This window comes from Uloborus diversus, chromosome 9 (genome assembly GCF_026930045.1).
Source record: "Uloborus diversus isolate 005 chromosome 9, Udiv.v.3.1, whole genome shotgun sequence".
NCBI lineage: Eukaryota > Metazoa > Arthropoda > Arachnida > Araneae > Uloboridae > Uloborus > Uloborus diversus.
In genome coordinates, this window is record NC_072739.1 from 80,600,980 (window position 1) to 80,625,876 (window position 24,897).

The 24,897-nt window shown below is 33.4% G+C and overlaps 1 protein-coding gene across 1 annotated transcript in view; it reads right to left on the reverse strand.

The window, feature by feature from the left end:
- The window catches only part of LOC129229366 (uncharacterized), a 60,713-nt gene extending 36,071 nt beyond the window's left edge, over window positions 1-24,642 (reverse strand). Inside the window, exon 1 of the mRNA XM_054863658.1 lies at window positions 24,492-24,642. Within this exon, the coding sequence (XP_054719633.1) occupies window positions 24,492-24,517 (26 nt within the window). The 5' untranslated portion in view covers window positions 24,518-24,642. The remainder of the gene's footprint in view (window positions 1-24,491) is intronic.
- Between the last annotated feature and the right edge of the window lie 255 nt (window positions 24,643-24,897).

A 24,897-nucleotide genomic window follows, 5' to 3' on the forward strand; every position in this document is an offset into this window, starting at 1 on the left:
ATTGAAAATAGATGATGCATAAATGAAAGGAATTAAAAAAATAACATAATGGGTGGAACGTTTCTTCCTGATGTAACAATTTTTAAATAGAGTTAAAAAATATACAAGCTACAATTTTGACTTAATTCAACATATAATTTCAGTTATTACTATTATTTTTCCCTAAAAAACTGTAATGCATGAAAAACAATGCCGGGAATATTTTTAATAAAATTGGCGAGTTGTATTGCATGTCGTCATTAAGTTTCTAGCTATTTGTTTTCCGGAGAAACAAATATGTTCATTATGTCTCAAAACATAAGCAACAAATAGAAAAATTGTTATAAAATGAAAATAATTTATTGAAACGCGACGAAATTTTCATAGGTTGATGAACCGCAAAAACGTCAATGCGACGTCAAATCCCAAAGAAAAAAAAATTAGTTTTCAAATAAGCGGAGTAAACAATAATGTCCCTATTTTGTAATGTCAAGTTTAATGCATTTAGCGTTAAGATGTGTGACCATGTCTATAGCTTGGCTCAAGTAAAAAGATACTTGACTTGGTCGATGTTATTTATGTTTTGGGTTGAAAGAGTGTACATTATTAGATTGACATAGCGCCAAAATTGTTATTAATGACGCAAACCACACTTCCTCACACCTATATTGAAAAATAAAATCCTATCAATACGGAAGTGATTTTTTCATTTCACTGGAAGTTATGCAGATGAATTTTGCTGCCATAACCATTCTTCTGCTCGATAAATGCTGATTTTACTGTTTGTTGCTTATTTTGTGAGAGATTTTTGAAAATAATTCGATGTAAGACCGTGCTCAGAAATTATTTTGCGGGGGAAGGGGGGGGGGCTCTCGTATTGGAAGTACGTCGGAGCAAGTACATAGGGGTGACAATATAGCCCCCGAAGTGCCAACTTGCATGATTTCGGGGAGAGGGGGAGGCTGTAAGAAGAGATTATATCTTTTTTGTGCTTATTAAAACTATTTTTGGAATACGTATATTTTTGAAACGAACTGGAATGTTTCATGAAGAAAAAGGGACAAATTAAAATGACCTTTTCTCTATTCATTCTTAAATTATGGTTCCAAGTTATTGATCTTTGGGAAAGAAATTTCTACAAATTCGTAAGTTTTGTAAAAAAAAGCAAAAAAAAAAAAAAAAAAAAACTTATGATGTAATTTGGTACAAATTTTTTAAGACTACTCAAATAATTATCGTTATTATTACTTTTTCTTTAATATTTTTTTTTTGTTAAATTTTACTTCAAGCAATTAATATAGGTGTCTAAAGACACCTTTTGTAAATTACAACGTTCTTAATGGGGAAAAAAAGATTAATAAAGAAAGCTGAAAAAGTGAAGACTTCAACAATGCCCTTAAGAATGAAATTCAAATTATTTTTTTATCATTTCAAAGAGTGAGTTTACTATTTATTTGTTTCACTACATTTTTAAATTTTACATTAAGTTTTCAGCTACTGAAATGCATAACTCCAGTTTCATGGAATTTATTTTGAGCATATGGAGGAAGAAAAAACTATTTTATATAAGTATAGTTCTTTTTTTTTTAAATTAAAAGAAATAACAATAAAAATAAACTAGCAGGAAGAAATAAGCTTAGAAAAGGAAAAAAGAAAAATCGCTGAGATTCAAACCTTTCTTTCCTTTCATTAAGAATTTGAAACGATGAGATAAAAAATCGCTTTGATTCTTATCTAAAATTAATAACATGTGTATTTCGAAATGTTTAAAAAATAGCACGCAGTATCAAATGCAAAAACATTTCGGATTCTACTTCGCGTATTCAAGGAGGTCTGAATTTCTTCCCGCAAAGTGATGACTCAATCCCCCTAGCGAGCAGGCCTCCCCTAGCGACGGTCACAGTTGTACCCCTCGCCGTGGTCAAGTTTATACATAGACTAATAATAAGAGTAGACCGAGCTATGGCAACCCTTTTGCTGCTCATAAACCAAACCATGTGACTGGTGGATATCCTAGCAACAGCGGGCGTTAATCGTAGCAGACGATCAACGCCAGCGCGAAATAAAATAAATAGAATTTATGGAACACGAAAGAATGATCTTTTATGGAGTCCGATTTGTAAATTTGTTATTCTAAGTTGTAAACATTTTGTTAATATAGTGAGTTTTTCGTTTAGATAGTATTGTGCATTTTCTTTAGTCAATTTAAATAACTCTCTAAGCAATAAAAGATGCAAGCGACCAAGAAGAATCAGCAAACGGTAAGATTTTTACCTACAGTTTCAATTTAAGATACCGATTAGTACATTTTTGCGTTAACTCAAAACGTTTACGCCATTTCGTTCACGTCAACGCTGACAGCTCCAAATGAAATAAAAGTTACCGAAAACTGATCAAAAACTATTACTAATGTCAAAATAATGCATAACTAAAAGAAAAACAGTTCAATCTCTGCACCTGGAAGTTTTTTTTAATGAAAACACATTGTCTTAAAATACATATCGAGTGCCAAACTATAGATAATGCTGCCATCTAGCAACCATGCTGCCAAAGTCTTCGCCAAGCCCTTCCACTAGTCACATGATACATCTATGAACCAATTTTCTTCATCAGCAAGAATGAGAAAGCTCGGTCTACTCTTATTATTAGTCTATGAGTTTATAGCACCGTTGTTCCTTTTTATCAGATTCTTCCGTCTCGCAAGTAGCAGACGATATCACTTTCTTCGACAATCAGATCTTGCACATTAAAAATACGATTAGCATGTCCTTGACTCCGTCTCTCCACCTCCAATCCATTGGGCATCTTCGCAGCTTTCGCTGGAGCATGACACACAAAACGTGAGAAGAATGATGTGGAGGTTTGTTGAAGCAGAAACGCAGATTTTTTGTACCCTATTTGTTGATTCTGTGAGAGAGTTTGTTCGCTTTCAAGGGCTTGCCAGGAATTGGATAAACCTTCAGGTTATTTATATTCGAGAGCGTAAATCCGACAACAATAGAAAGATTAGCCATTTAGATTTCTTTGGGGGGAGGTAAATATGTGTGAATAACTGTATTGTATGGCTTTAAGTGATCTACCTAAAACGGAAGTAAACGTTTATCTTCGCATGTAAAGAATAAATGAAAAACTTAACTTAAAGAACAAATCGAAAAACAATCGAAAACACGGAGTTACATAGAAGCGATTGAAGTGAAGCCAACGGTTTCTGATTCCAATCGGATTAGTTAAACTTTTTTGCTTTTAGTATAAGCTTAAATGTAATGAAAATTGAGGCTGGACTTTTATGCAGCGTAAAATGAAAAAATATTAAAACCACAAAGGAAAGGAACAATATGAAAATTGCATAAAATAGTATATACTTGAAGAGGGTCGTTTCAGAAATCTTAAAAGTATATTTTTTTTTCTGATACAGCATGCCTAAAAAACATAGGATTTGACCATTTTTTAAATAATTTGACAACGTTTAACGTTTTTTAACAATTATTTTAATTGTTGCGCAGATTGAAATTCATTTTTTTACGCTTTTGCACATGACATCACAAGTAATGAAATGCCATTCACTGATGCCATTAGCGCACAGCGCAAATTATCGAAACCTGGTAACGCAGTTGACAGCAAAGCGTAAAAATTTAGTGCGCCAATGGAGTAGCGCGCCAAAGTTCATCACTTGGGACGTCATGAAGGCCACGCCCTATTTCCAAAATTGGACATTTAAAGAAATTAAACAAAAAATAACTTAGGAAAATAAAAAAAAACTTTTTTTTGGGGGGGGGGGGCTCCATGTTATTTTATTTATTTCTTTATTTATTTATTTGCTTATTCTATCAATTTCAGGAATTGACTGAAGGAAACAACCCTATTCAATTGAAGGTTGCTCATTTTGCTTTTTCAATTTTTATTTTGATTTTATTGAATGTAATTCACGCTTACAATTTAATTCAGTTTTATGTCAAACAAAAGATTTTGACAAAAATTAAATTTACTTATAATGTAAAAGAAAATAAATTACAGACACATCCATATATTTTGCCCTTTATATTCGAAACTTCCTGATTGAGTAGATGGGAGTAAAGCCTATTACATTGTTATTAGCTATTACCAAGATTACATTCAGGGGCGGATCTAGAGGCCCCTCCCAAAGCCTTGTGATTGTAGGATTTTTTTTTTAAGAAAAAAAAGGTCGAAAATATTATGAGAAAATAATAAAATTTAGCACATGTTTTTTACATTAAAAGAAATTTAAGCCTTAATTGGGAGAGAAATTATATCTCTCTCCTCGAAAAAGAACTATTATTTCCAAAATTTTACTCCTTCGTTTGCATCATATTAGATTCCAACTTTAGACACTTGGACGTTCTCTAAATGCTGTTGTATTGCTCACGAGACCAAAGAGAGACTAAATTTGCGTATTTATGGCTTTAATTTCGAAATTTTTCGGAGGGAGAGCTCACAAATCCTCCATCGCTTTCTCTAATACGTGCAAAAGTAGCTTAAAATTAGATTTTTAGAACGTCTAAGGTAAAATATTAAGGAAGGGGGGATTCGAAACACCCTCACTCTCCCTTTAGAATCATTCATTTTAATAATGTTTCTCGAGAGTTTGTTCAAAAATTTTAGATGCCCCCTCCCAAAATGATCGGCTAGATCCGCCACTGATTACATTGTCATAAGCTTTTTTTTTAATCAAATGTATCTTTGTATATTCTCTAATATGTGTATCTGTCAACGAAAAAGTGTCTTGGGGTGCAAGGAGTTTTCATAGATTCCGAAATAAACATAGATACAGTGCACTCCACATTCATATATAATTCCCCCCCCCTTTTTTTAAGTATTTTTTTCTCTTATGCTATCTTTTCTTCCACACATTCCGAGGAATTTTTATTTATTTGAATTTTTAAAATAATGAATTAATTATTTTATAAATTTAATTTATTTTAAGTTAATTGCTCCTCGATTATCATTTTTTCAAGTTTAAATTCAATACACCGACAAATTTTCTACTTTAATTTGATTGTTTAAATTTATATTCTCTAAAAAACACATCTGTATGCTTAAAGTATAAAAAGTTAACGAAGTTTGTTTTTTAGGGTTTATGAACATTTTCATACGTGCAAAGAGGGCTGTCCAAAAGGTGGTGTTAATTTGTTTATGCCGTTCTTACATATTTTAATGTGGGGTAGGTGATAAAATTGGGTGTTTTTAGTTCAATAACTTTTTCTTTCAAAAGAACATAAATTCAAGAAATTTGTAATTTGATTTTCCGCAAGTAAAATCATGTTATTTTATCGAAATATAAATAAATAAATGAATAAAATTTAAATTATAAATGTATATATGTATATTAATGAAGTAGAGTAATTTTTAAGAGGATCTTCCAATGCCACCCAACTCTCTTCTTGTCTCAAGAAGTCAAATGTAAGAAAAAACAAAAATAACTCCGAAACTTCTCAAGAAATTACTCTCTAATGCGTACTACAATGAAAAGTGATGAAGCAGAACTAGTAAATAATTCAGCAGAAAAAAACGGCTTACGTAGGTTTTGACAAGAAATCCGTGAAACAAGACATGATATGCATTTTTTTCTGTCAAATATGATGCAATTGGTGATCAAAGTTGCTGAGACACTGAAAAGGTCTTGATTTAGTAATTGAGAACAATAAATAAGTGGGAAAATCCTTACCATCGGATTCATAATTTGTTCCACAGTATAATCACAAATTGTCGTTTTCGATATGTTGTCATACTGACCCACATCAACTGTTGTTACTTCCATATGACTGGTCAGTCATTATTCATCAGTCACAATTAAATATCATAACTTTCTCATTTACAGTTAACGGATTAACCTTTTGGCAGCGAAATTTACAAAACATTTTTTGACCCTGTTCAATATGCAGATGAACAACAGAGGTCAAAAATAGGTAGTTTTAGTTTCTGTCAGGGCCGTATCCAGAGGGGGGGTGGCTGACGGGTCCGCCCCCCCCCCCGAAACCCAAAATGTTTTGTACCGTAAAACAGAAGTTTTTTTTTTTTTTTTAAATTCCTAATGTCAGAAAAGGAAAATAAAGTTTTTTTATTCTTAATTTTGCTACTATTCAAAATTTATAATATTTTGAAGAAATACAGAAAAAGCAGTTCTAGTTCTCATTAGCCGCAAGGCACACTTGAAATTTAGACCTATAATTAGGACTTCCTGCTCTCTTTCCCAATTCAATTCAGGGCAGTCCAGGGTTAAGGCAGGCTCTTTGTCAGTTCGTTGTTTTTCAAGTCTACCAAACTGACTTCTGTGCACTTCCTCCTCCAGGGGCGTGCACAGAAATTTTGGGGCTGTCACAAATGTCTTTTTTGGGCCCCCTCCATATTGTTTACCCATATTTTCAACCCTAGGTTTAAAATATTGGGCCCCATTTAAGCTCGGGCCCGGGCCAACAGGTGTCCCTTCTGCCCTCTGTGCACGACCCCGCTCTCCTCCCCCTATAACTCTTATAAAACTTACACACTGTACTGATTTCGAACCGGGGACTCCCCAAAGGCTGGGCCCCTAGTTTCCGATTAAGCGAGTATCTTGTTACCAAGATGTGCCAAATTCAGCTCCTTGATACATCCTGAGTAAAAAATGCAAAAATCACGATTCTCGCGTTTTTGTAGCATAATTTTCAAGATCATTTTTGTGACTGATATGTTTCATGTCTTGCATTTATTTAATGCCGAATTCAGTATCATGGAAGTTCTTTTTAGTGATGTGCCGGATCGTCAAAAAAGTAGATCCGCGGATACGGATCCGGATCCGGGTCATTAGTGTCCGCGAATACGGATACGGATCTCAATATTTTTTGTACCCTATTCTACTATACAAGTGTTTAATTTGTTACGGAAGGTATTCCTGTCAGAATAATAACATTGCTTATTCAAAAAATGTCATCTACGGCGAAAATATAACCAAGACAATGATTTACTCTCTTTAAAGAAATCTCCGTTAAAATTGAGGGAGGGTTGGAACGAACGGGTCAACGCTGCACCAATGTTTAAATAGAATGTGAAAAATAATTTCTAGCTTGCTCGGTAGATGTAGAATACAGGAGCAAGAGTGTAAAGCTGCTACTGGACAGACTAGAAATATTTTTTCGCATTTTATTTCAGCATAAATGCAGCACTGACACATTCTACCCAACTTACTCCGACCGACAGAATAAGAAAGCCGGGAACACCTTTACAAACAGTAAATAGAGAACTTAGTCTCACTTTTGTTGAAGAATGCCGAGAAAAACCAATATGAAGAACATAACAGAAACTAATATTAAACTAAAAATTTAAAAAAAAAAAACATGTCCCAGAGGGCCGACCTGATATTGAGATGAATTTCGCGGGTCGGAACACACATTGTTAACAAATATGAACTGACAGCGGATAGAAATTTTAAATCGTTGAGCCTTTTCTCCTTATCCGACTATGAAATAGCTACTGATTACGCGTATAAAGGCTTTGAATTGCATTTAAAATTTCCTTAACAAAATTATACCTTTTACTGTATATAACTTGGAAGTTCCAAACAAATATCAAACGCAGAAAACTTTGTTCTTTTAATTTGGGACCAATATTTTTAACGCACGGGTAAGTTTTTACTACCGTAATTCTGAAAAAAGTTAAGTCGGTTTTTATTAAAATTTCCAGTAATTAAAGTTCTCCAAAAACGAGGCCAAGCTAAGAACACTTTCGATCAAGTCACCTTTTGAACGAAAAAATAACTATCAAAATCGGTTCGATGCCACGAATAGACACACAGATACACTTTTAAAACTTATTACTCGTTTCTTTTTGAAACGGGGAGTACAAATTGGCTTCTGAAATGATACCTTATAATTTAAATAGGGAATAAAACTTAATTTAAACGGAATTTAAGAGTCTTTCATTCAAATATTTAAGAATTTTTAGAATAGAAAAGATCCGCTTCAGATCCGTCAAAAAAGTAGCGGATACGGATACGGATACAGATCTTTATTTCCCTCGGATATCCGCGGATACGGATACGGATATCCGGAACATCACTAGTTCTTTTGTTATTGCTTGTTTTTTTTTTCTTACCTCTACTGCATACTGTTAATACCTCAAGTATGAGAAAAAACATAAAACTTACTCTACTCTCTTTCATTTTCTGCACTACTTGTGATTGAAAAAAAAAGTTTGTTTCGAGAAATATTTCATTGCATTTATTTTTTAACTTAAAACGGGTGTATCTTACAAAGTTATAATCATTTTGTAAGACTGTACAATCAACTTCTGAAAAGTGTAAATAAAGAGCTTCAAATAATTTCAACTGTTCGAGAGTCTTTGAAAATTATTTAAGTTTTTGAAATTCCTTGAAAAGTTCTTCAATTTTGTATCTTATCAAGAAAATAAAGTATGAATTGTGCAAATGGCCAGAATATTACTCTTCTGTTCTTATTTTCTGAATGTCTACACCATTTCTTTTAAAATATTTTGTAGAATTTTCATACAATAGGGCATCAAATGAAAAAAAAATGGGAGTAGGGTTAGTGATCAAAAACAAACTTCACTAAAAGCCGATATGAGCAGATGACGGGGTGCTTCTCTTTTCTCCTCTCTCGTTTTTCCTCTCTGTCCATTAATTTCCATGATTTGTCGAGCAAGCAATTTTTATTTTGTTTTTATCTTGATTTGCAAAATAATGTATAACTTTTGAAAGACTTTGTTTGCCTATTTTTTTTTTTTTTCATATTTTTGTAGTCTCAATTACTTAATATAAGGCCTCAAAATACAGATATTTTTTTCCCAAAAATTTCTCGGGGGGAAAAACCCCGGACCCCCTGAAATTATGGATGTTCTACATCCGACTTAAAGGGACACTCTCCTGTTATCCTTACCACTACAAGGTGAATAAAAAAAATAATAAGAAATTAAAATAAAATAACAACAGTCCAAACAGTGGAATCATTAAAAATCGAGACAAAAAGTCTTCTATGTTAACATTTTTATGCGTTTGGTGTGTCTATGTATACTATATGTGTGTGTGTGTGTGTGTTAGGGCAATGTGGTAATCCGGGCCCCTCCCGAAAAAAATTTCTGGATACGGCCTTGGTTTCTGGGACCTTTGGTTGGTTGGTTCTATTGGTCACAAGAACACCCTAAGGTAGGCTTTACTGCGTCAAACGATTGTTAGGGAGATGAAAAAAAAAAAAAAAAAAAAAAGCCGAAAAAGGTTAAATTGTTTATTTAGAGAAGGACATAAAACTTCTGAAATTTTGAAAAACTTACCGAAATAAACACATTAACGAAGTTATAAATTTTAAACAAAAAACCAAAGGAATAAACTGAAAATTAATTTTGTGGGGGAAAAAAACACACAAACAACAACACAAGGACATAAGGACGAGCACTAAGAGAAAAATCCAATCTCCTGAAAGAAGGGACAATCGCAGAAAACGATGAAAGTTCATCACAAAATTTCCGTAAAGAAATGTCCTATGGTTTTTTCTTGGGGGGGGGGGGGGAGGGGGAGGGCGTAGGTAAATTTTCTTAAGGTAAACGAAGACGAGCGAAAATCTCTGAGGATCGGTCAAATGTTTCCGCGGTACGATGCCGGACCGTCGAACCACCGGTTGAGAATCGCTGGGCTAAGGCATAACTTGCACTTATCTTCCCACATAAACATCAGCCATTGCTCAGAGAGGGGTTAATAGAAAGCTGCGTAAATGACTAGTTATAGGTACTCAACCAGTGATGGGCAGGTGTGTCCTATATTGTCAATATCAAATTCATAATCGATATTCCAGGAACACCAACAGCGAGGATTCTCAAAGTAACATCTTTCAAGAACACCCCCACCACATTTTTTTTTACAAACGTAAGTTTTTATCTACCGTGTGATTTATAACATTAATACTTTTTAGTCATCTCAGTCACCACCTTTGCTTTAAGCTTTAGAAGGGTTTCCTTCTTAAGAACCTGAGGTTGCTGTTTTTTTTTTTTTTTTTTTTTTTTTTAATCAGAACGCAATTTTATTGGTACGTAGGAGGAGGACGAAGAGGGTACGACGGAGGACACAACCAATATTTGTTTCATTTATTTATTTTTGGAAATATCCAAATTTTCTTTGTGTCATAGAATTTTTTGAGATCTTTAAAAAGACTATTTCTTTACTTTATAGTATATATATTTTTTATGCCTTCAATTGTTCACATGTGCCTCTTTGGGGTGGGAGGGGGGTACATGGATGCAGACCTGGGGCACCTATGAACATGATTAAAAAATGCATGCAATGTCATCAAGCAATTTTATTTTACAACAAGCATCCTATTTTAAAGAAAAAACGTTTAATAGGAAACATGTACGTTTCTACAAATTACATTGAAGGGTTTGAAACCTTTTCTGCGTCAGTTCGAGACCCACGTGATAACAGGCCAGACAACTCCTCCCCCCCCCCCCCCGCTTCGTTACGCCACCAGTCTTGGCGCGGAACTTTGAAAGCAGTGCGTTTTACCAGTAAACAGTAGTGCTCTGGCTGAAATAGATGAAATAGGAAATATGTAACTTCGAATGCACATTTTTGAGTACAATACTGTTGTATTTATCTCATCCTTTCCTCGTACCGGAATGTAGAGGCAATTAAAAATATATATAATTAAGTATTGCAACTGTCTGCCGAATGAAAGTGAGTCAGCGATTTCAGCTTCCGAACAACCTGCATGCGAAGAAAAAAATTGGGCTTCTCATGGAATAAATTTTAAAGTTCGGAGGTAAGTACTTTTCTCAGATAAACAAATTTACATTTTATGCTTTTAAGTTCATGCAGTTAAGGTTACTTAATTTTTCCTCTATTACACAAACAATTGTCAGTTTCCTTTCTGATATCTTTGTCTGTAATTTGTAATTTCAGCGTACTGCTTTAATATTTGAAATGGTTAACTTGCAACGTTTTATTTCTTTATTTTTTCAACCTTGTGCACGCATTTATTCGAAATGGATTTTCCAAGCTGACAATATACATATGTCAAAATTTTCTGCAAATATACTTGTTACTATCAGAAGCAACGTAACTTGGTGTTGATATTCAGTTAATATGTATGTAAACAACTTTATTGAAACAGGCTTTTAACTGAACTAATCTTATATTTTCGGTTTCGATTAAATTGTTTCATACGCTAGCATGTGTTATTTTGATCAAAAAACATTCCTCGATGGGCTTCCGTAGCTCTGAGGTAGAAGATTAGCTTTGAACGCCGGAGGTCGTGGGTTCGATACTCAAACATTTCCCCCAACTACGCCCCTGCAATGTTATTCAAACAAGCTGGTTCTGTGCGTAAATTAAAAAATATATATATATGTTTTTTTTCCACTGTTGTCTTTAAGTTTTATGATATTTATGCACAAATTGTGGTTGAGTTAAAGGTATTCATAATTTCTGAGCTTACGAAAGATTACTTTTGAGCAGTGGATACGCAACGTGTTTTTGCCAAATGCTCTGTGCTTGTTTGTTTATGCTTAAAAAGGGCAAAATGTCTTGAACTAAATATTTTTTGAACTCCTTGGGTTTTCTGTTAATAAGCTTTCAGGAATTCTGAAACTGTAACATAAATTGAATAAGGGACTGTCCATAAAGTATGTTGCAATATTTTGAACAAATGACCCCCCCCCCCTCCTTGTTACACGTAACGCTGTTCAACATGAGCATATTGTTATAAACAACGCGTGATGTCATACTTCTTGTTATCCCCTCCCTTCCCCCTGTCACAAAACTGTCACACTGAATTCCTAAAATAGCATACTCAGCAAAAGTTGATCTAAATTTAACATATATGAGGTTTTAAGTATTGAAGAAAGTTGCTGAAATGGTCATTCTATGAAATTTTTTTTGAAAAAGGTTACTTTGTCATCAATTAATGCTTTTAAAATAATTTTTCAAAAGCCTAAAATGATGAACTATTGAAGCCCCCCCCCCCCACACACAAGAATCACTAGCAGCAGAAAAAGCTGAAAATGAAAAAGTAGCCAAATTCCAAAGGAAAAAAAAAAGTCTGCTTAGATATTGAATACATTTTTTTTTATGTACAACATACAGTATTCATGATGTTGTATAATTCCTTCTTTAATTAACGTTTTTCAAGTTGAATTCCTGTGTAATTTTTCGAGAATGCCCACCGAAGGGGGGGGGGGGGTCGGAATCATAGTCTCATAGTAATGGTAGTTTTTCAACGGCTATAGTTAAATAACTGTGCCCTTGAAATTTTAAGGGAAATAGGGGAGATTTGTTTGGGGTATTTTTCTTGAAGTTTTCATAATTGAAGGGGGTAGGGCAGTGTTTACTTTGGGGGATGGCACCCAAGCATTCATGTCTTTTTAAAAGCATAAATTTGCTCAGCTAAGTTAACATTAATAATCTGGCATTATGTGCTTTAATTTGATGTTATGTCTTCGAAACATATTGCAGTCATGTTTCCCATTTACTTAAGTAAAAATGTTTATTTTTTTTTTAAATTTCATTTAATCCTTATTCAAATAGAATGGTAAAATTATTTTTTGTTTTGATGTAATTGTAAAATGAAAGTTCATTTATTTATTTGAATACTTCTTAAGAGTTAACGTTTCAATACAATATACAAGTAGTTAAAATGCGATTAGGTTAAAAAAAAATTCAAATGAAAAATAAAACTGTTTATTTATCACTTCGTTTTAACATGATTGTAAAATAAAATCGTGTTTAGTTATTTGAATACTTTGTAAGACTTATAAATATTTTTATGTAAAATACTATGAATTAAGCTCAGTGTATTTTTTAGTGTATGATTATCGGTTCCTTTTTATGTTTTCAAATGAAAAAGTAGAACTTTTAATGCTACTAAAATAATAGAAGACAATCTTTACTAATAATAAAGCTGAAAGTCTCTCTGTTCGGAGGATGTCTGGATGTCTGTAGGATGTATGTAGGATATCTGTAGGATGTCTGTGACGCGCATAGCGCCTAGACCGTTCGGCCGATTTTCATTAAATTTGGCACAAAGTTAGTTTGTAGCATGGGGGTGTGCACCTCGAAGCGATTTTTCGAAAATTCGATGTGGTTCTTTTTCTATTCCAATTTTAAGAAAAAAAATATCATAAGATAGACGAGTCAATTACGAAATTATCATAACGTGGAACCGTAACATGGGCACAAGCCAATTAGCGAGATACGAAATTATCATAACGTGGAATCGTAAGATGGGTACAAGCCAACTGGCGAGAAAATTCACGATACATTATTTGTAAATATACAGGCGAACCAAAAGACCTTTTGATTTTTCTATTACGGGCAAAGCCGTGCGGGTATCACTAGTAATAAATAAACCAAATAGTTTAATTAAACCAAAATACTAATCGAAGTGCTCACTTCCCAATATCATTGTGGATCGACGAACGATGACGTCATTTGCTAGTTGGATGGCCTTCCTATCTCGAAGGCCTCGGTCAGTTTAAGAGCTATTTTTTTTAAAGCTGGACAAAGTCTAAGGAAGCCTGATAGTTGATACCTTCAATTTTCTTGAATTTTCAGGATGTATTAAGTAGTATTGCCACAAGAAAAAATGAAGCTTTGTTCCTCCTAAATTTAACTTGTTAGTCCTTGAGTAGATGTCAAAGTGGAAGGTCGTGAATATATAGTGCTAAATATATGATCGTTTAGCTCAAAAAGCAATGTGTGATTCATGCCAATCTTAAACTTATGTTAATGTTAAACTTATGTTATGTTTATGTTCACTTAAATATGACCTCCTACTTAGTACTAGGTACTACTAGCATAAATAATTTGGTAGCTCACTCTTGGCTTTGGGGGGCCAAGGTCAATTGAAAACGCCACTTCCTTACTTTATTGTTTTGCCTTGTTTGTGTCCGGATATCTGCTAAAGACGTGACTGAACCTCGGAAATAAGTATAGGATGAATTACTCACCATAGTATAGTAGGGAAGAGGAGGGAGGAATGAGACAGCTAAAATTATGGCAAAATAAATCACTTTATTTTATTGTCAGTTTGACCACTAGAGGGTCTGTTTATAGCTTCTTTTTGCTTCATACTTGCATTTTATCCAGCAGGAAGTTTCAGTCAGTAGTTGGAAAAAGTTAAATTTCTCACCTCCAAAATAAGTTTCTAATCTATTTTAAGTTTTATTTCTTTATTTATGTAGTTTGTAAAACTAACATAATATATTATCGGTGTAATCTTAAGTATATAATGTATGCTTATCTGCAATTTAATTAAGCCTAAAACCAGCATGGTTTATGCGACAAGTTATTTTTTAGAAGCAATGTGTAGAGGGAGGAATGGGACACTCCGAAGAGGGAGGAATGGGACATGCCCCATAAATATGTCCCTTCTGTAAAGAGGCTGTTCAAATATTACGTAAGCATGTTTTTATCAATTTTTGACCTCTCCTCCCCCTTGTCAGCAGAAATATGCAAATCGCAAACGCCCCTTAATAATAACATAAGCTAATAGCAACACCCCCCCTCCCACTTTTCTTAACAGTAAAAATTCAATTTAAAAAAATTGAGACTTAATTAAAAAAAAAAAATGCTTGTTTAATTTCCTTATTTAAGAAAAACTATTAGATCACAATTATAAAAGAACTTAGCCATTTAAAAAAAATTTCTAGTTTTTTTTTTTTACAATTTAAGATTTTTGAAAATGTCTTTCGTAAGCATCACTCAAACATTCCCCCCCCCCTTCCATTGTCATCAAAAATAAGCAAATTGCTAACCCCCCCCCCCCCTAACTATGTCGCAAGGGTGGAGAGCATTTATGATACTGAAAGCTACAATGCAAAATTTATGAGAAAGGACATGAAATTTTAATTTTTCTCAACAGGATGACTATAGCATTATAAATAAAACAGATATTATCATGAAATTACCGCCACCACAATTGATTGGTGGGACTAGTAGAGCACAGTCTTGTTTTTCTTTTAATGTGGACCTTTCTAATTATGACACTCGCTAATTTTTCTGTAATTTTCAAATGTGTCCCACTCCTCCCATACTCATGTCCCACTCCTCCCTCCCAGGAGGGAGGAATGGGACAAAATTCTTGAAATTTGTAATTAGTCAAGTGTAAAAATAATAAAAAGTTTAAACATTGTGTATATTTTTAAAATGTAGTTATAATATGCAAGTTTATTGTGTGATCTTTTGCATTAATGAATAAGTAGAGGATTATGAATAAGAATCATTTATGTGAAAAGTGTCCCAATCCTCCCTCCTCTCCCCTACCGAAAAATAGAATATAGGATGAGTTACTGCTGAAATCGTTATTGAATTTCCACATGAAAAGATCCAAGAGAGTCAAACCTGAAGATAGAAATGAGTTTAACAGGGGTTCTATTGAAACGCTGCCAAATATTGCCAATTGGTCTACGCAGAATAGAACTACAGTGGACGCCGGTACGCCGGTTAAACGAATCAGTGGTTAATTGAATCAACCGTTTTAATGAATCAAATCTTCAAAAACAGAACAAAACTTATCTTTATTAAGTTAGCCGTTTTATTGAATCAGCCTCTTTATGGAATCAAAACTATTTAAAGCAAACTTGATTTATATAAGCGGCGCCACTGTACAACTTGTAGCAAAATTGATGTAGACACAGTACCATGAAGTTCTGAGGAACAAAAACGGAGAAACTGTGCTAACAAAAATAGTTCAAGTATCTGATTTCAACAATAATTTATTAGTTTAACTTTTGTCCGATATTGAAAACTTCTAGGACACCTTGCATATCTGGGAATTTTTATAATTGTAGAGTTGAAGAAAATATACAACAATTGCTTTGCAATAGTAAAATTGTAACAAATAAATAACATTGCCTTCAACATCACTGAATTATAGTAACTTGGCCCATCGTTTGCTTAAAGCTGATGCTCATTCTGATTTTTATTATGAGTTTAACATGAGGTATCGTATAATATGCAAAAATGTCTTTCATTAATATTTTATTTCTTTCCATATCTTTATAATTTATTTCTAAAGGAACAAACATTTTCAGAATTAGCTGACTCTTAGGGAAATAATACGGTGTTGATAAAGGTATAAAGGAATGATGAAATTCTAAAGTAGGAGTAGAACTAGTATTCCATTCCATAAAACCTTTTCACCAGGAGATAATTCTTGAAGAAAGTAATTACACCATTGTGCTGTCGCAAAGCAAGATAATTGTATCTTCAGACATTGCGAATGCAAATAAAAACGAACGCAATGCAGCATACTTCATCTTTTGGTTGTGAAAGGATTTTTTCGTGTTTCGTTCCTGCGTTGAAAAAAACCATGTGAAGTTAGAAATACATAAAAATTACAATCCACTTCATTTACTATGTGTGTAGGTGTGCTTCAATGCAGGGCCGACGTGGGGCATGTCAGCCTAGTCGGAAACTAGGGGCCCGGGCCTGTGAGGGGGCCGGCGACACTGACGCAAAAAAAGAAAAAAGAAAGAAAAAGAAAGCAAAGAAAAAAGGAAGAAAGAAAAAATGGGATAAAACTCCGAATGAGAGAAAACGTAAAGATTAAGTAAAATGTACTTTTGATATTTGCTGTTACGGAACTTAAAATAGAGTAAATTGTTTTCTAGTAAGCAGCTTTGATTTTTAACCCATTTTTTTCTTTTATTCCCCTTTTCTTTTATTTTTTTTTGGGGGGGGGGGGGAAGGCTGAGAGGTCGGCGACATAACTGACAAGAGGCCCGCCTTGGCTCTCTGCGGCCCTGCTTTAAAGAAGTAAAGGAAGAAAATTCCACTGGTAAATGTTTATTCGAAAAGCAGAAAGAAAGTGCATGCAGGGGATCAGAACATTGACTGAATATGTTTCCCTAGTGTTTGCAAAAGGTGCATACGATGCACGAATAAGAATTATGAAAATTATTAGAGTCTGAGTCCTGAAAATTAAACTTCCAGCGGTTAGCAGCTTTTTCTAAAAAAAACTTCTAACGTTAAAAAGAGGAGAGAGGGAAGGTTCCCGTGCCATAGGGATTGTTTTTTTTTTTTTTTACAAAACTCAGGATTGAGCTAAAAAAATTCCCAAATTCCAGGAAGAAAACTCCAAGATCATGCAAATAAGAACTCTTTCTAACTTTCTTGTAACAGCCACTATTGTAATTGGTCAATTTTAATCTTAAAAATGATAAAGTTAAAAATTGTGATACTATACTATAAATACTAAAATTGATTTCTCAAAAATTATTTCTTTGGAACAATTTTTCAGAAAATGATGTAAAACTCGTCTTCTTTAAAAGAAAAAGTTTTGTTAATGTCTTGATTTGATACAAAAATATACAGATCGCACAAGATATGCAAAAAAAAAAAAAAAAAAAGAGAGAGAGAGAGAGAGAAATGACGTACAGAAATAGAACGGAGTTTTTTTTTTTTTTTTGTGCCTACGTAACTTTAAATAATAATAATAATAAGCATGTGCATTCTTGATTGCTTCACTAAAAAACTATATTTTAGTGAAAATACTATATTTTACTGGTAAAATATAGAATAAATATCTTTGTCATGATCAAAACCACAACCCAAGAATTTCTTACAAAACTCCAAGAACCCAAGGATGGAAAACCCAAGATTTCACGGGAAAACTCAAGACCTGGCAGCCCTACCTATAGTTCTCTCATTGAATTAACATTTGCTAACACACAGAGCTGTATTCCTTGAGTTTTATACAGGCATAGCATATTTACTTTTTCAGCGTAACTTCTGCGATGTCTCCGACACTTTACTTAACGATTATTGTAAATTTGATGTGCTGAAAAGAGCTCTTCTTAAACCCAAATCCACCGCAATTGATGATCTCTAGAAAGAAGACGAAGAAGAACAAAAATCTAATAATCCTGTAAATTTTGCGAAAAGTTCAATCGGATCGTTTCCAAAATTTTAAAAGTATTTTTTCTGAAAGAGCATGATTAATAACATAGTATTTGGCCATTTTTTAAATAGTTTGACAAAGTTTAATATTTTGAAAAATTATTTTAACCGGTGCGCAAATTCAATTTCATTTTTTACGCTTCTGCACATGACATCCAAGTGATAAAATGCCATTCGCTGATGCCATTAGCGCAGAGTGCAATATTTAGTTAGCATCTTTACTCACATGTACTGACAACGATATGATTGGTAGCAAGCGTAGAGCGCAATGTTTAATTCGCTTCTGAATTATCATAACCTGGAAACGCGGTACACAGCAATCGCAAGCAATCAGCAGGCCAGTGGAGTACGGACCAAAGTGCATAACTTGTGCAGGGCCCGATTAGCCTCTGAAGTTAGGGGAAGCTAAGTCTCATTTCAGGACTCCCACCTTTTGTTTTCAGTATAATTTTCTAAAAATTCTACGCACATAGAAACACAACTCACTAATGCAGCATGCTGGGGAAAACTCCACAGATGAAAATGGCCTGCTACCACATTTTATGAACTGTTTCCTTACTTCTTCAAATTCTTCCATAATTTTTATTTAGCGAGTTCTGATGTTTGAATACTTTTAAAAATGCATTTAAAAGCAGAAACTGAAAATTTTAAAGTCATTTTTGGGCCCCCTTAATTCTGGGGAGAAGCTCAAGCTTCCTGAGCCTTTTGGGTAATCAGGCCCTGAACTTGCGAACTCATAAACACCACGCCTTGTTTCCAAAATCGGACATTTTAAAAAAATAATTAAAAATTAAACGTTTTAAAAATAAGTTTTTCCTCGCTCCATGTTATTATCATTATTTTTTTTTGCTCATTCTATCAACTTTAGTGACTAAAAGTAGTACTTTTAACTGATGGAAACTACCTCATTATCATAAAACCATTATCCTGAATTTCTAAAGAACGTTATATCCTGGGGAAGAACTTTTAGTAAACCACATTCAACTATTCATGACCGAAAATCCACTTCAGAGTCAACAAGTTTAAATTCCTTCGCAAAAAGCTTTTTTTTTTTTTTTTTTTAAGATCCTTGACTGGTCATGTAGAAGAGTAGAAGGGGTGCTAAACATTGGAGTAGAAAAAACATGAATGAAAAGGCCTGTTCTGAGTCTAAGAGTGCCCCATTTTCACCGCCTTAAACTTGTTAGTGTCGTGTGTAATAATACTAAACGAGAAGAATATATAAATATGAATGAGGATTTTCTTAGAAGAGACCCTTTTACTTGCAAATGAATGACGAAGGATAGTCCAAATAATGGGTATCCTTTTCTGTTGCGTTTTGGTTTTTATGGTGTAGGTTCCCTTTCAAGAAATCCTTTGTTTTTTAATTTGTGGGAGTGACGTAGTTTGTGGACGATTGGGTCAAAAGCCTTGACGGCAGATTCTGGAAGTTAGGGGTGGAGCAAATCCCCTCCCTGCCCCCTTCCTGGAGCAAATTGGTGGCACACCAGACGACTAATCAATGATGATACATCTTTAAAACTTTCAATTTAGATGAAAATTTTCAAACTTTAATTTTCTTTACAAATTTACTATTATTTTACTAACTACTAATCCTTACACATCATTAGTTTTTGAGCATATTCTTAGTGTAACTAAAAGCCTTGATTTTCTCCAATACTGTTTTTCCGTAATGTGTGTCTATTCACGGCGATGAAGGGTTTTCTGCCGTGTGCAGGCAAACGGCAGTATCTGCAGAAATGAGTTTTCGAGATATTTGAAAAAATGTGTGTAGAATTAAACATTAACCCTAAGGAAATCTTGGAATTAAACGTTTTTTTTCGCGTCTTTTTTTCAGCGGAAACCAAATAAGCAAGCTTGTACAATAAAGCTAACGTACACTAGATAAAAAAAAGTGCAAAAAAAAATGAAAACTGAAAAATTTGCAGTTACTGCCCTTTACCTGCACACGGCAGTATATATGAAGAGTTCGGGACAAGAATGCGATATGCCACATGACGTGAATTTTCAGTAGACCAATTTCCAACTTATAAAAAACATTTGTGGAATTTTTCAAAGGTAGCATACCCATTCTATAGTATTAAAACCAGATACTTTTTTCTCCAAATGACATAATCCATTGTCTTTTTATTTCAATTTCAGTTGTGAGAAACAAAAACTTTGATCGAAAAGTCACTCCTTGTGGCTTGTCACATTTCTGTCCCGAGTCCTTCATATTTAAAGATCTAGCACCGTATGCAAGGTTGAGAAATTGAACATGAGACAGAATCTACTATTTTACCATTTCATGAAACGAATGAAAAAAATGTACTTTCTACCAAATAAGGTAAAAAAATATAAAATAATCACAACACTGTTGAAGTCGCTTCCGATGTCGAACAGACCGATCAATGAATGACCACTTGAGCGTAATTTCGTTTTCCACACTTCATCACATCATCAAAAACTAGCATTTGGAAATTTTGGTAAAATAATGTTAACTCATAACCATTTTGAAAAATGGGGAACACTTTTACGGGGTTCTGCGTCATTTTTTTTTTTTTTTTTTTTGAGCAATCACACTGCTTATTGTTCTCATTTGACTGTTTTGATGTTCCTATGATTTTATTTTCCTCCCGCCTCCCTCTGCAGCACCACCGTCGGCCGGCCTCACGGTGCTGCTCCTCTAGCGAAAACCGTCTCCAGGTTGTGTCCACATCCTACACACATGCGCATACCTACACACACACATACACACGCATACCTACACACACCTACACACACACACACACTCATGCCAGCACACATACACAACACACACGCCTACATACACACACACTCATGATTGCGAAAAACATAGTTTGAATTCCAAATATCAAAATTCAAATTCATTTTTATTATTATTTTTTTTTTGGGGGGGGGGGTTGAAATGAAAAAACAAAAGTGCACCAATCCAAGAAATGGATCCCCAAGCAGTGGACAAACATGCATTTTGTACAAGTTTTCTTTTTGAAAATGTTTTGAAGAAAGTTTTTACCGCTAAAACTTTTGAAAACATATTTTAAAAAAAAAATTTTAAAAAACGAGCTGTTCATAAATCGGATGTTCTATACCGTATTAGCTAATATTTCTGCTCTTTAAAACATTTTAAGAAAAGCAAATATTCTTGATTACAAAGTTTTAAAAATACGTCTCTAATCTTAAATCTAGATGCCATTGTGGTTACTCAAGCGCAGGAAACAACGCGCAAAGAATCATAAAATTTCATCATGCTTTTTCAAACAACGATGCATTTTTAGGTTGTCTCGCATTTCTTTGTAACATTGACAAAGCTTGAACCATACAAGACTTTTACAATATTACATAGCATACATAAGAGATAGTTATAAAATGAGTTATCTTTAGTGATAATGATTGTTTATAGATCTATGACTATTTATGAATTTTTCAATTTATTTACTTTTTATACCAGTAAAGAAAAACATTCTCGTCATTTTAAAAAAGAACAAAAACTATCAATACGCTGCATTTGGAAACTCTGTTATAAAGGCTAAATTTCAAAAATAAATTAATAATATTTAATATTTTAGTTTCAAAACTAAATGATAGAGATTTGGCACATTCTGTGCGTTACACCGTTTTGCTCTCTTTTATTTACTACATATAATTGATAAGTTCTTAGAATTTTTGTATTCGGAAAATAATTACATTACTATGTACAATTATTTTACATACTTTCGAGAAAATATTAGTGATATTCACGAAGATTATTTCTGTCAAAACTACGAATTTTATTGGAGAGTTTTTGGCTCATAACACGCAAAATTTTCCATCAAAGCTTACCAAACTTTCAGAAAACTTGACAGCATAACAGAGAAGTATAATACTAAACTTTGAAATTAAAGTATTAAAAATGTGATAAAATATGGACATATAAAGCAATTGTCTCACTGCGCATGCGCGAAAGATAACAATTTATAATTTTCATAACCTAAAACCCAACTAGATTCTTCAATTCATAATAAAATTCCATATGAATATCTAAAAAAAATCAGAAAGTTTTCAGCGATCTGATGATCTGAATTAGAATAATTCTTGGATTGGGGGGGGGGGGCGAATTGTGAGGGATCGTTCGCAAATAATCTGTTACATCAGGAATCACACTGAACGATTGCAGATCACTATGAGCCCCCTCTAAAACGTGACCAAAGATAGTTTTGCCTTTTTTTAATAGTTCAATGTCGAAACGTTTTCGTGGAGAAATGACGATCCTTCCCTGTTCCAATTTAATTTTACCAATGATAGCCTAAAATTGCATTTCTAAAATTTAGCACTTTGGAGAAATTCTGGGAGGAGCCCCCGACATTCTATTTTTAAAAAAGGTAGACTAAAATAGACTTTAGATTTGAAAAAAAAAAAAGAAGAAGAAGAAAGAAATCGTGTGGGGAGCTTCTACTTTTTCCTCCCTTCTAACGTGACCGAAAATTGTCTAAAATCGCAGTTTTTGACGTCAATTTTGAAAATATCGATCGGAAGGGGACCAGAACCCCATCTCCCGATTCTTTTCTTCCTAAGCCAATATAGACCAACCAATTTCGAAATTTTCAGGGAGAATTTCCCTGATGCCTCCCTTTCCTCATATCCTTCCTATGTTGTCGGAATAAAAGCATAAAGAGGTCTTTTAAGATTTGTAATTAGTAGTTTCCTTCTTTTAGGGCACATAAAAAATGTGATAGTGTTAGCCTTATTTTACGTCTCACAATTTTCTTTTTTCAGAAGTTTAAAACTTGATTTAGAAACTTAATAAAAAATATGAACTAGCGGCGGTTCCATATGTTTTTGCTCGACCTCGGAAGAAACGAGACCCGGCACTGTTTAATTTAACTTTTAAATTTGCAGAGGTGAACCAAAATATGCTTTTGCCTACTTGGTCAAAGTCAGCCTGTCCGCCCCTGGTGAGGAACGTTGGTCCATCTTATTGTGGGGCCCGTTGGAAGGAACTAACCTACCCTAAGTAATTTAAAAACTTTTTTTCTCTTAAATCGCAGTAATTATAACAATATTCTAAGTATTTATATATTGTGCATTCAATTCATGTCAATTTTATTACACTTATTCTTTGAAATATATGGTATTAGTATAACATGATTCTTTTCTTTTTGGAAATGTTTCATGCAATGAAGGAAAAAAAAAAGACCCTTTTCTCCTAGCAAATATTGATGTAACTTTGCATAAAAGTAACATATGACTTATCCATCCAAAACCCAGTCCAATAAAAGAACTACTTCCAAAGCTCAAGAAGTAGCACTTTTATATTTCCAGACATCATTTAATGCATCTTTAATTAACTTAATCTGTTTTAATCTGCATTAATTGTCTCATGAATATTGAATATTCAATAATTGATTTTTCTTTTGAATTTTAAAAAATAATTGTGTACTAATGGTGTATGCTTATTGCTGTTTTTAAGTGAAGATGATTTATCAATTAAAACAGTTTAATATGCTATGTTGATCTTTAAACTTTATATTTTTCACTCAACACACAACAGAGAATAAGGTGGTTACAACGTTTGATAGTATTTATCACTAAAATTATAACAAATGTTGTTTGAGTTGTGCGGTCCAACGTGCCCCACCGGGCGGACCAATGTACCCCACCGTGAGCACGTTGGTCCACTTTACGAGGTTCCGTTAAAAAATTAATATAAAAAAAGTTAATCAATTCAACACTTCCAAAAAAAATCTGTGGTGTTGAGAAGTGGTTAGTGAAACTTATTGTAGAAAATCGAACTGCTCATTAAATTTTTTGAAGATATAAAAAATGATAAGTAAAAAAGCCGACCAACGTGCCCCACTTTTTACTTTAGAAAATAAATCACTTTTCTTCATTGAATTAAGGTGCTATGTGATATTAACTTTCGTGATACTTTTCTTCGTTTTTTTTTAAAATTTAATTTAATTTATTTATTTTTTATTGTGTAAGAAAACTCAGTATATTCGACTTATTCAACATTTTGTAAACTTTCTGCAACATTTCACTTTCATACATTTAGCATTAACCTTGTAATATACAAATATCGTAACTACTTTTAACAAAATGAAATAATAAAATTCATCTTTAAAATTAAAATGTAACCTACAGAATGTCTTTTAATATGTTATCTTTTCATGTGTTCCGAAAAAGAAAAAGTTAAAGATATTTCATTCGTATTATTTTTTTTTATTTTTTAAATGGCCTCCTCCTGTACTAATTTGTTACCCTTAAATTTTTATACATTAGTAAATTTTAAGTTCCTATTTGCAAACTCAATGAGCATAAAGTTTTCGTTTTCATAAGTTCATTTATTGCAACTCAAATGGTTCAAATCTTTATTTTATAGTTATAATATGTATTCCATTTTCATTTTTGAAATGAATGTTAAGAGTGTAGAAAACATAATGAAAAGTTTACCAAAAAAAAAACATTATTTCGAAATATGTGTAATATTTCTTTATCAGAAATAACTGAAAATGATTTAAAATAAAAATAATCGGAGAGCACAAATAAAATTCTGCAAATTTCTTTCCACAGGAGAAACTAAAAATATCTCAGGAAGCGAAAAAGAAAAACAATAAAATGACAAATAACAAGTACTCACAGAACGTAAAAAGAAATCTCCATCATCTTTTATCACGCAAAGCACTAATTAATCCTCAGCTCCTGATTTAATCCTTTATGCTGACAGTAGAACAGATGTCTTTTACACTTTCTGCCAAATGCGGACAACACAGCGGCTGAAACAACTCCACTCCCGCCAGAGAGCGCAGACGATGTGTTTTCAAAAAGATCCACACCGGATGATGCAACAAGTTTAATGACGTCACGTCTTACACGCCCACAAAGCAGCAACTAAGGTTCAGCATGTGAAGGTCACATGACCTTTACGTCACGGATGGAAGGACATAATGCTCAAAACGTGGCTTAAGACGGATTTTCAGAAAAATAAATTAAGGGATACACAATCATCAAATAACAGATTTAGGATCTGAATCAAATGAAACAAT